The sequence below is a fragment of the Coffea eugenioides genome, chromosome 2, assembly GCF_003713205.1.
Source record: "Coffea eugenioides isolate CCC68of chromosome 2, Ceug_1.0, whole genome shotgun sequence".
Lineage (NCBI taxonomy): Eukaryota > Viridiplantae > Streptophyta > Magnoliopsida > Gentianales > Rubiaceae > Coffea > Coffea eugenioides.
In genome coordinates, this window is record NC_040036.1 from 18,005,978 (window position 1) to 18,019,400 (window position 13,423).

At 38.3% G+C, this 13,423-nt stretch overlaps 2 protein-coding genes across 2 annotated transcripts; one reads left to right on the top strand and one right to left on the bottom strand.

Annotated features, from left to right (window-relative positions):
- The first annotated feature begins 4,256 nt into the window (after positions 1 to 4,256).
- LOC113758465 (auxin-induced protein X10A-like) lies at positions 4,257 to 5,588 on the top strand. Its single transcript, XM_027301312.1, has 3 exons — positions 4,257 to 4,548; positions 4,638 to 4,701; positions 5,423 to 5,588. Exons 1-3 carry the CDS (start codon positions 4,257 to 4,259, stop codon positions 5,586 to 5,588), a joined length of 522 nt encoding a protein of 173 aa, XP_027157113.1.
- Positions 5,589 to 7,892: 2,304 nt separating this feature from the next.
- LOC113762835 (auxin-responsive protein SAUR23-like) lies at positions 7,893 to 8,440 on the bottom strand. Its single transcript, XM_027306452.1, has one exon. The coding sequence runs from the start codon at positions 8,374 to 8,376 to the stop codon at positions 8,059 to 8,061; it is 318 nt and encodes a 105-aa protein (XP_027162253.1). The 5' UTR covers positions 8,377 to 8,440; the 3' UTR covers positions 7,893 to 8,058.
- Between the last annotated feature and the right edge of the window lie 4,983 nt (positions 8,441 to 13,423).

Here is a 13,423-nt window from a genome sequence, read left to right on the forward strand (position 1 = left end):
ATGCAATGGCTGACTACCCTCGGTGATGTAAAGTGGAATTTTGGAGAACTGCGGATGGAATTTATGCAAGCTGGTTTCAAAGTGGTCCTAAGAGGAATCAAACAGCAAGGATTGCAGCTAATCCGGCAGAAGAAGATGCAAAAGCTCCTTCAAAAGCCTGAGCAGATTGCTGAGGCACAGTTATGCCTGATCAGAGTAGTTCAGGACCCTACCTCAGAACCACTATCTCTCCGCACCATCTCCACCGACATAAGTGAACATCAGGTACGCCATTCAGTAGAACTTGAACACTTGTTGGATGAGTACAGCGATTTGTTTCATGAATCTAACAATCTGCCACCAGAAAGGTCTCATGACCATAAAATTACTCTGAAGAGGGAACTGCACCTATCAATGTGAGGCCCTATAGATATCCTGTCTTCCAGAAGTGTGAGATCGAAAGGCTAGTGACGGAGATGCTGGCGTGTGGCATTATCAGAACCAGCTCTAGTCCTTTTTCTTCTCCAGTAGTGTTAGTAAAAAAGAAAGATGGTTCGTGGAGGATGTGTGTTGATTACAGACAATTGAATAATGCCACGATAAAGGATAAGTTCCCTATTCCTTTGATAGAGGAGTTGCTGGATGAATTGTATGGGGCAAAGTTTTTCACCAAGTTGGATCTAAGGTCTGGGTATCACCAGATCAGGATGAAGGCTGAAGATGTGGAGAAGACAGCTGTCAGAACTCACGATGGTCATTATGAATTTCTGGTTATGCCCTTTGGGCTAACCAATGCTCCCTCAACCTTTCAGAGCTTGATGAATGATATCTTCAGGCCATTCCTAAGAAAATTCATTCTGGTCTTTTTTGATGACATCCTGATATATAGTGTGGAGTGGGAGGAACATCTACAACACCTTAACATCGTATTTGGATTGTTAAGGCAGCATTCTTTGAAGGTAAAGGAAAGCAAGTGTGCTTTTGCTCAGCAACAGATTGACTATTTGGGACATGTTATTGATGCCAACGGAGTTCAGGCCGATCCACAGAAGATCTCTGCAATCATGAATTGGCCTATACCTCGAACCATCAAAGAATTAAGAGAATTTTTGGGGCTCACTGGATACTACCGGAGATTCATAAGAAACTATGGAAAAATTGCCAAACCATTAACAGATTTGCTTAAAAAGAACCAGTTCAAGTGGCGGGAGGGGGCCACTCTTGCTTTTAAGCACTTGCAGGAAGTCATGAGTAAGCCTCCTGTCCTAACTCTACCAGACTTCACTCAGGAGTTCATACTGGAGACTGATGCTTCTGGAAATGGAATTGGAGCAGTGCTGATGCAAAGGAGGCAACCTCTGGCATTCTTCAGCAAGGCCTTGGGTCCCAAGCATCAGGCTCTATCTGTGTATGAAAAGGAAATGTTGGCAATAGTGACTGCAGTCTTGAAATGGAGAGCTTATTTGGTGGGCAGGCACTTTACTATCAAAACGGATCATCAGAGTCTGAAGTACATAATGGAGCAGCGAATACACACACCTTTGCAACAGAAATGGATAGCCAAACTAATGGGGTTTGACTATGAGGTGCAATACAAAAAGGGATGCGATAATATTGTTACAGATGCACTTTCCAGAAGACCACTCGAGGAAGGATCAATGTATGCTTTGGTCACTATCACATCTTCACTGATCAAAGATATACAACACAGTTGGCAGCAAGATAGACACATTCAGGAGCTGATTCAAAAGGTAGCTCACAATGAACACCTCCCTGGTAGCTACTCCTGGCAGCAAGGATTACTAAAAAGGAAAGGCAGACTGGTGGTAGGCAACGATCAGGCGTTGAGAAACAAGCTGATTTCCTTGTGGCATTCCAGTTCACAGGGAGGGCATTCAGGAGTAGAGGTGACCTACAGGAGACTTAAACAGGTCTTATATTGGCAACACATGATTAAGGATGTGGCTCAGCATGTAGCCTCTTGTGATGTATGTCAGAGGCATAAATCAGATAATGCAGCTTATCCGGGGTTGCTGCAACCGTTGCCTATACCTCATAGGATCTGGACAGACATCTCTATGGATTTTGTTGAAGGTTTGCCTCCCTCACATGGCAAGAAGGTGATTCTGGTGGTGGTTGATAGGCTCAGCAAATATGCGCACTTTATGGCAGCGGCCCATCCTTACACAGCCATTTCAATTGCTCAGCTATTCATGGATACGGTTTACAGGTTGCATGGTTTACCTCAGACGATTGTAAGTGATAGGGACCCCACTTTTTTGAGCTCCTTCTGGCAAGAGTTTTTCAGGTTACAACATGTCAAGTTGAACATGTCTACTGCTTACCATCCTCAGAGTGACGGTCAGACGGAAGTGGTTAACAGATGCTTGGAAAACTATCTGAGATGTATGGCCAGTGATCATCCTAAGGAATGGAGCTTATGGCTACCACTAGCAGAATACTGGTACAATACCAATTATCACTCATCTGCTAAGTTCACTCCTTATGAGATAGTCTATGGCCAACCTCCACCTCTTCATGTCCCTTACTTACCGGAAGCTACATCAGTAGAATCAGTTGACAGAAGTTTACATGCTAGGGAGAGGGTCATTCATTCTCTACGCCACAACCTGACTAAGGCACAACACAGAATGAAACAATTGGCTGATCAACATAAAACAGAAAGAGAATTCAGCGTTGGTGATTGGGTTTACGTCAAGCTTCAACCTTATAGACAACACTCATTGAGGAGTCATCACTGACAGAAACTATCTCCACGCTACTTTGGTCCATTTCAGGTGACAGCAAGAGTTGGCACAGTGGCCTACAGGTTGGCACTGCCCGCACACATTCGTATTCACAATACCTTTCATGTTTCTATGCTCAAAAGGAAGGTGGGTTCAGGGGACGTTCAGGCTCGCATCCCAGCTGGGGTCTCACAGCAGGGTTAACTTCTGTTGGAGCCTATAGCAATATTGGACAGGCGCTTGGCCAAACGTGGAAGGGCCGCGGCTACGCAAGTGCTAGTCCAATGGAGCAACAGCTTTCCAGAGGATGCAACATGGGAATACTTACAGGATCTTCAATTGCAGTTTCCCAATTTCAGTCCTTGAGGACAAGGACCTTGTAAGGGGAGGGTATTGATACACGCACTTGGTTAGCCCACATGATGCCGAATGCAGCAACGGAAATGCAGTGGGAAAATACAGCTAGCTGGAGTAGTTATGGCCATGCAGAGACGTTAGTTACGGCTATGCAGACGATATTTTTTCCATGCAGTTGTAGTTTGTTAATAAGTTTGTTAGTAAGGAATCTTTTGACGTCAGCAGCAGTTGATAGCCGCTCTTAGCTGACTGGCATAGAATGTTATAAATAGAAAAGTTAGAGCCAGGCAAGGGGGGATATAGAAAACTTGTCATAGCCTTTCACTTGTCTTTTCATAGCTTTCATTCTTTTTTTCCCTATAATCTCTCGGTTACTAAGAAATACACAAATCCTTTTCATCTCTGGTTCTTCGAAGTTACTTCTCCGCTTTCTTTGTAGCTTCCAGACCTTAGATAAGCAGGCCTCCACTGACCTCTGCATCACAAATCCTTCGTCATCTTGAGTCCTTGACCAAACAATTCTTTCTGTTTAAGGCAACTGTAGGCGGCCAAACGGAATCAGGAATAGGGGAAAAAAAAACCAGTTATGTGAGGAAGTACATTGTGTCCAAAAGAACGCTGTAATGCCCTGTATATCTGTTTGATACAGTCTCAAAATAACTATAAGGACGAATAGTGAATAAGCACAGATTCCATTAGGTACTAAATTTCATCCTCTAACGTTTGCCAAATTTGTAAATTACCTTGAGATTACAGTAAGAATTAGCTGGTAAAAAGGTTTTTTAGCCTAATAAATTCTGGTGTGCAATCATTGAACCTCTCAATCTTGACACTTCAAGTTCAAAAGGGGTCCTCCTTGCTGTATGTTAAAGAAAGTTGTCGGCCCTGCTACACTTCAAAAGGATACGTGGTTCTAAAATCTTGATCATTAGTTGAGCGGCAAAACCATGTGATAATGTTGATGGCTCAATCTCATTACTCCTGTCTTTGATGTCCAAAGAAAGCCTCTTTAGTCTTTACCACATAAACAAAATGGTCATGCTTCTATATATACGCTCATAACTTTCTTGATTAACACAGCTCTTCATAAAACATCATACAAGCTTTCTTTTTCCTTTAAATCCTTCTATTTTTGTTCGTTTGATTTAATACAAGGAAGCATCTTGTAGAACAATGGCTATCCGTTTGCCCCGTATTATTCAAGCTAAGCAAATTCTTAAGCGCTCTCTGTTGACATCTAATGCTGCCATTTCAGCTTCTGTAGATGTTCCAAGAGGCTATTTAGCGGTTTACGTTGGAGAAAGCAAAAAGAAGCGATTTGTGATTCCCGTTGCTTACTTGAATGAGCCTGAATTCCAAGAATTACTAACCCAAGCTGAGGAAGAATTTGGTTTTGATCATCCGATGGGGGGATTGACAATCCCCTGCCGAGAAGACATTTTCATTGATCTCACTTCTCGCCTGGGTAGAAATATGAGTTAGCCGAGACGGCACGCAGTATTAAACAATCCTAGTTGTTAGCTGGTATAGCAAAACACAATTTTTTCACTGTAGAGCAAGCAGATTGTTTTGTACAGTTGCTTTTGAATCAGAGTTGTGAAACTCTTTCACTCAAAAGGTACCATTTCAACAGGATTTGACTTTCCAAACGTGGGGCTTCTGCCTCCACTCTACGAGTTTTCTTTGATGAATAGCACAAAATTCTATTCCTCAAGTATGTAAAAAATCAAACATGGAAAAACCCGTGGTGCTGGTGCCCCAAATATCCCCTCGAGTACCCATAGCTGCCTCTGTAGCATAGAGGTGTCGCATTATATATAATTTTTTGCCTCTGTAGCATAGAGGTGTCGCATTATATATAATTTTTTGCCTCTGTAGCATAGAGGTGTCGCATTATATATAATTTTTGCTATCACTTCCCTGGTGAAAAGTCTATACACTGCATCATGTCACATTTATTCTCTTCAAATTTTTCGCTTGCAACTGGAGTAAGTATTGTGAGACAGATGAACTGAGGCGAAAAGGAAGAAAATGGACCAAAAAGTTTCATACCCGAAAAGCAAGTATCTTGCATCAGATCTACAACTCCTATATAAACTGAAGAGCTGATTTCTGACTTGGAGAGCTGCACCGGATGACTGGGGTAATCTCCTAATTGAGGTGCAGCGGCACGGATATCACCTGCTCAGTTTACCAGAGACGGGGCTAAGTTCCCCGGTTTTTCTCCGATGATCTAGTTAGTTTTTTTTACAATCGAAAGTGGAGTAGTGTTCTTAGAAAGGTAATAAGTTTTTCTTACCCCCTTCTTAGTGGGACATGTTGATATTTATATGGGACAGTGTGGAGGGAAAGGACAGTGGGGTCCAAGTTCCCATAAATTCAATTGAGACAGCATATCAATCTGACTGGACAACTCTGGGCAGTGGACAGAGTGTGACAGAGGTCCTGTTCACTCTGCAGGTGTCAGGACACTGGACAGGACCTAAGTTGTCATGTCAAACATAGCACCACTTCCAGATATTGGGTGCGACCACCTCAGTCATTCGTGGGCGGAGTATATCCGAGGTGACTAGGACGGGTAGACATCCCCGAGTAGTGAAAGCCTCGGCTCGATTGGTCAGGGCCTAGGTGACCGTTATTAGACTGACGGGGAATGGGGTTCGGCCAGACTAAGCGGAGCCGGAATGACCATCCTCATAAACCAAATGCACATTTTCAATTGTGACAGTGTAACTAGGAAGTAAGACCAATGAAGACTTTTTCCCTCCATGGCATAGTAAACAATCCCCCCCCCAACCGCCTTCGCCCTCTTCTTCTTCTCGGTATTATACACAAATCCAAACTCTTCTTTCAGCTTAGCAAATTCTGGAATCAAGGAGCATTTGGATAAGATTAGAGTATCACAAACTGTTTCTTGGTTTCTCCAGCATAGAAAGCAAAGAGGCCTATTGGTACATAAGAAGCTACTAGTATAGAAAAAACATGCCCCAGAATTCGCATAGCTTGAACAATTTAAGGCATCCTGATAGCCAGCTTAACCATTGTGCTGCAACAGAAGTTTTAGCGGTGTTTGATGTCTCCAAGCTTACAAATTGCAACAAAAGAACTTGCAGCAAAGTTTGGCCACTTTGAACACATATATGACTAATGACTAGGTATCCCATGACAGTGCCTCCAAACGAAAATGAAACCATGATATGTTCTATGCCACACGTATCCCTTGGCACATACCTATAAACTTGATGCAGGTGATGTTTTAGCTAAGGCCTATTTGATAACCCAATTTAGCATTTAAATTTAATGAATTTAAATCTTAACATATTCAGATTGTTTGATAACCAAAAATTAAATATCTGAATTAATTAACTGACACTGAATTTTCTAAGCAAAATTTGCTTCTAAAATTAAGTGATAAGCTATTCACTTATCACTAAATGTAATATGCACTCAAATGTATTAAATTTAATACTTAACAATTCAAGAATTTAATGGATTCAGATTTCAGACTTCAGACTTCAGTTTTATCAAACGCATCCTAAGTCCTAGTAAATTAACTAAGACAGGAGAAGACATCTGAATTTCCTATCTTCTCTTGTGGTGATAATTGGTTTACTTCTACAGAGACGATGACGCTTTAACTGCAACCCTAAGATAGGAAGGTCTATATTAAGTCCTATGGTACATCAATAATGAGCCATATTAGTCAAAAGATCAAAGCATATGAAAATTAAGTTGGAAAAATATAAACTCTTTACCTGCACAACAAATAATTGAAAAAAAATGAGATAGCTTCCATTTGATCTTGGTCTTCCCAAGGCAAGATACCAATACAGAAGGGGCCAAAAAAAAAACAATCAAATCTGTATTGAAGATGAATTCCTCCAGAGCTTAGTGAGCACTCTAGCACAATGAATATCATCTCCAAATGAGACTGTGTCACAAATTAACTTTAGGACAAAGATTACATGCTTCAAAAGACTTCATCTGACGACAGCTTCAACAAAGTACATGCTTTTTAAGGCTATGACTAAGCACACACAGAAATTAAAAATAACACAGCCACTGTGGAGATGAACCGCATTATAAGTTTTGAACCATCACAAAGACTATTAATCAACATTCAATTTCAACGTTGGGGATTCCCTGCAAAGTAAAGTATACTATTACCTCTTCAAAGAATATTACAGAACGATGAATGGCAAGGCTGAGAAAACAATGTGGTCGATAAAGAAGAATTGATTCTGAAGGAGTCAATCCAAAATTGTATCTTTTTTTTGCTATTTAAAGAAAGGATCATGCAATAGGTCTTGGAAGAAGTTGGTTTACAGGAGGATCTATTCTCCAAATTAAAACATCAGCCTTCACTGGCTTTCCACAGTATAGATGTTAAAATGAAGGAAGAATCAGTCAAGTTTACAGTGGCCGAGTAGAAGGTTTACCGGGTACTCCGAAGAAACAAAAGAGGTGTAAATTTAACGAAAATTTGAAATTCATGTACTTTTTTTGCAAGCCATCTAACGAGGCGTGATGTTCATCCAGCTCAGGAAGACACGCCTTCACTCAAATCTAGCGGGAAGCCCACTATTCCTGGTCAGTAGAAGACCACGCCTTTTTGTTGTTTGACAAAAACTTTCAGCGTAAAGCCTTGAGGTTTCCAAGGGGATTAGTTCACTAACTGCAGTATCATTGGAACTCCAACAATGTTTATTGGAAGCAAAATAATGCTAATCATTCATGTTCTACCGTCAATTTTCAATATGGAATAGAATGCATACAAATTTAATATTCCATCACGCGGCTTCAGGAAAATGAGCAAATAGTTTTCTGACTGTTGAGATGGTATTGTGTTGTCCACAATCTTCTATTGCGAAGATTGAAAAAAAGGCTGTACAACAAAAATTGGCTTGCATCAAGCTACAAAAATGTGCCTAAATTTGCTAGCTTAAGCAGTGCCGAAGTTCTACGTCTGGCTTGGCTAACTCATGCTCCTAGTCAAGCGAGCAGTGATATCAATGAAAGTGTCTTCTCTGCAGGGGATTGTCAGACCTCCTATAGGATGGTCAAACCCAAATTCTTCCTCAGCTCGATTCAACAGGTCTTGGAATGAGGGCTCGTTCAGGTAAGCAATGGGAATCACAAATCGTTTCCTTTCATTTTCTCCAACATATACAGCAAAATATCCCTTTGGGACATCTAGGCAAGCTGTGGCACTGGCAGCAGCATTACATTTTGTGAATGAATACTGCCTAAAAAGTTGCTTAGCTTGAACAATTCGAGGAAGACGGATGGCCATTCTTCAGGCTGGATTATTTCTTGTATAAGATAAGGAAAAAGAAGATTTACTGGACAAAGAAAAAATTAAGTTTATGATTTTAACACTTTTCTGTGCTTATGAAACAAGTTTACGAGGGTATATATATGGAAGAATGACAACTTTGTAGTTGGTATCAGATGCTTTATGTTGAGCAGGAAAGTCACTGATGGATGCCCGAAAGATCTAGATAATAGCAGGCAGGGTGTCACATGGTTTTGTCTCCCAGCTCATGATCAAGAATTCAGAACCATGTAAATTGGTCAAAGAGTACAGGGTCTACCACTTCCTTGAACATAGAGAATAGAGACAGAGGACCTCCTTTGAAATTGAAGATATTAAGCCCGGGTGGCCGCTTTCATTGACTGCATAAGCTAAAAGATTTTGAAGCGTCCCAAGTCCAGATTTCATCCTTAAAAGTACTTTATAGTTTGGCAAGCATTCGGCGATGAAATAATACAGTAATAATCTTTCTTAGTTAATCTAGATTTTACTGTTTTTGAATAATACCAACTAATCTCCATGCTGAAAACCTCGCTAAATCATGTTTCATACGCATTTCAGAGCAGAATTCAACAGTGACGTTAGACAAAACCTAAATTAAGGGTATTTGTCGACGTTAGAACTCACAGTGACGTGTAATTATTGCAATGCATTATTAGTGCTGGTAAAGGTAACAGCACTAATAGCATCCACTGTGCTGAAAATCTATATTGAACAACTAAAATTTCTGCAAATTTTGTACTACAAATTGGAGCCCTAAAGGATTCCCTGCTACCACCCTATCTGAAACAGAATGATTTCAGGAGAAGAAAGCGAGTATAAGAGAATGATATATTTGATCATCCTATAGGCCTGGTTCATTTCATCATTAATGAAAAAAATAAAGAAAAAAAAAGGCAACCATTCACTTGTTCAGACAATAGTGATGAATTTAGCCCAACAGGAACCGCAATCGTTGCTGTTGGATTTCGCATTTGTTACAATGTTTCCCCTATTGATCGACTTGGATGCTCATCTATCAGAGGCAAATTTCTGGTCAAAAGGTGCTATGGTTCCCCCGGAGAGCAAAGGAAGTTGAATCAAGTCCTTTAAGATTAAAGTAACACTAGTGATTCCTACTGTCTCTGTAATTTCACACCCAGGAGGGAAAACTGTAAATGAACTATAAGAACGGTTGTTAGACCCATCGATTTGTGCATTAGGATTTATGATGCTACAAGGGCCAAAACTGGTGGCCCTCATATGCTGAACGAACGCAGATGTCGGTGTCTAAATATCATGCATACTACGTAGTACTGTTAATTTGTTCTGGCATCCAGTTTACAAAGACATAACAGGGTGATCTCAACATGCTGATAGCACTTACTAATAGCGGAAAGGTTTGTTGACACATGCAAGAGAAAATAATAGAAATATGTCGTTAATCTGGAAGGTATAAAACCAGTTGACAAAGTGTTGGCTTTTTGAGGCATAAATTAGTAACAACACCTTAATGTTACAAAAATGGCTTATAAAAGATTTGTATGAAGTTAAAAAATAAACTTGTTTCTTCATTCATAAACACCTATTTATAGTGTTTACAAGGAAATAAATCAATACAATTCAGCAAATAATTCTCTAAAAAATCTTAACAAAAACACCAACCAAAAACTATTTGATAACATGATATTTTACCTAATAAATCATAGGTAAAATATTTATTAACAAACCAATATATATATATATATATATATATATATATTTGAACAAATATCTTAACAAGACTTATTCTTCTACTAACTAAATTATTTTGATATCAAACATAATCTAATATTAACACTCCTTCTTGTCACTTTTGTTGCAAATTTTGAATTGGCTTCTCAAATTTTTGAATCTTGTTTTGGGCAAGACTTCCATAAAAATGTCTGCAATCTGATCATCAATCTTGCAATGTTTTTCAACACCAAATTTTCTGATATATCCAAATGATTTCTTTACAACTTGAAAGTGAAACTCCTATACATAATAGACGAGCGTGAAGAAGAAATTCACAATACAAAAAATGATTGTTATTACAGATATAAAACAATTTTTCAAATTTTTGTATGGTTTTTTATCAACTTTGTCACCCCCATTATCTTTGGATAGCTTTTCATGAACCTTCACAACGTAAGCTCCTTCAATTGCCTCATCAATGATTTCCTCCTGAATTTTAGCAACATCTAAATTTTTTAGTTCACGATACTGCACCGTAGAATTGCCAATTTCTGACAAATTCAAAGAAAATTTTTTGTCTTTTAGTTTCATTGAGAAAAACTCATTCCCAACGGGATCATATATAACACAAGTCCTATTTTTGAAGATGATAGAATAATTCTTCTCCAATAGCTGTTTAACACTTTACAGATTTTGATTAATTTCAGGTACATACAAAACGTGAGAAATAATTTTAGTACCAGAACCATAATCAACAGCAACACTGTGTTTGCCTTTCACCTCAATATAACCTCCATTTCCAATTTTGACTTTGGAGATTTGCGATTTGTCAAATTTTCTAAATATAAATTCATCATATGCCATGTGATGAGTGCAATCACTGTCTATTAGTCAAGTTTCAATACTGAAATTATTGCTTGCAAACAAGTGGCCATGAAAAGTTGCTCCGCATCTTCATCAATCATCTGGCCTTGATGTCATATTTTTCCTTAATTATTGCATACTCTCTTCATATGTCTCATTTAAAGGTTAGGTTTAAACCAACAATATATTGAAAGATGTGAGATTTTCTTACAGTGTGAATACGGAGGACTTTTGCCAATTTTCTTTTTATCTTTGCTATTTTTCTCTTGATTGTTTCTGTCACTTTGTCGAATTTGATCCTTATTTATTGCTTGAAAAGCACCTTTAATGACTTCTTCAATTCTTATGACTCGTCTTTGTTCTGATGCTTCTAAAGCATTGATCAATTCTAATAAGGTCATTTGAGAGAGATCCCTTGTATCTTCAACAGAAGAAATCTTGACTTCAAATATTTCTAGTAAACTCACCAAGACTTTCTCCATAACTCTATTATCCGAAAGTTGTTCTCCAATCAATCTGATTTTGTTCACAATATTTAAGAGTCTGTCAGAGTACTTTTTAATGTTTTCTGTGCCTTTCATCCTAAAGAGTTCAAATTCTCTCCTAAGATTCAAGACTTGCATCTGTTCTGTTCTGTTCTGTCATTATCTTGAAAAGTCACCTTGAGAGTATCCTAAGCTTCTTTTGCAGTTTCACAAGTCATAATTTTTATGAATACTGTATTAAAAACTGCTGAATGAATGCACGTCATGATTTTTTATCTCTTTTTTACTGCATCCCTATAAACTCTTATCTCTGCAATAGTTGGATATTCTGACAATTCAAGAACTGAATTTGTTTCCACCATATCCCAAATATCACCCGCCACCAAATAGGATTTCATTTTGACAACCCAAATTTGGTAGTTGTCACCAATAAAATTTGAAGGATTGGATAAGAAGTTGTTTCCTAACATTTTTTTATGTTGAAAGCTTGAGTGTATAATTTTATAATAAGAAAAGTGATTCTTACCAGATTCACTCACTCTCAGAAAAAGACTAAAATCCTTAAGATATAGGCTCTTGATACCACTTTATTGATTTTTTGGGGCATAAACTTAGTAACAACATCTTAGTGTTGCAAAAATGACTTATAAAAAGACTTGTATGAAATTGGAAAATAAGTTTGTTTCTTCAGTCATAGACACCCGATTGATAGTGTTTATAAGGAAACAAATCAACACAATTCAACTAACAATTCTCTGAAAAGTCTCAACAAAAAATTACTTGATAACATGATTTTCTACCTGATAAATCATAGGTAAAATATTCGTTAACACTTAACATACTAATATATATTTTTTTGTTAACAAATATCCTAATAAGACTTATTTTTCTACTAACTAAATTATTTTGATATCAAACATTACCTAATAAAATTTGTAGAAAAATTGGCATATATCAACACTAAGTATGTTCTTTATCATATAAGATTGATCTTATCCAGAGATATAACGAGTTGAACAAGTCATAAGCTGATTGCCTTTTCTGGTTCTTATGTCCTGATTAATTTACGCTATTTTCTGAACCACTTGTCTTTCATGTTCATGTTCCCACTCCACAACCAGCCATATAACTGAGTATTGATTGTAATCCTAGCGTGAACCAAAGAGAGGGCTAAAATCTGAAATTCGGAGTCAAATCACGGAATGATGCCGGGCACAATATTGCCTGCACAGGAGCAGTCAACTGATCTAACATCAATCGGCAAACGCCCCTTTCCTTTTAGGACTAACTCATATTTTTTTAAGGCGCCACATACTTTTGAGTTCATTTTACCATATTTTACAACTGAAACTCGTTACTTCTGTGGATTTTTCAATTTACTCTTGAGCAATTTCCATCAGCACTAGCAGAATAATTAGCAATTTTACTGTAATAGGTTTACTAGCCAGCCAGCTCAAATTACAATTTTAGGACCGTTGGCGACAAGCATAGTAATGGTTACCACTGATCACTATACCAAATTGAGTGAAGGGATGAACTTTTTCTTTATAAAAAGTATTTAATCTGGCTTTGGTAGTTTTCTGAAATTGTGGTTATACTTTGTCTGCCTTTGTCAATCTTGACGAGTCCAAATCATCTAGGTACTTCTCTGTGCAATCAGATTCCAAACAGATGTAATATTGAGTCTTGCACATTAGACAAGCCCCACGAGTCCTCGACATAATTGGCATAGACATACCACCTGAATATAAAAGTCTAGGTTCAATGTGTTTTGGAACTGGAGAATATTGTTTGTGATATCAAGAAGTGGTGTTTGGTGTCAAAAAAACAAACAAATCTTCAAAGGTTAGAGAATGCTTTCCTAGTGCAACAGATGTGGAGCTATTAGCGAAAAAAGTAGTCCTATCAAGTTGCATTACTGCTTGTGGTTCCTCAAGCTCAAAGTGGTAGGGCAATGTGTGTCAAAATAGATTAGGCAGAAC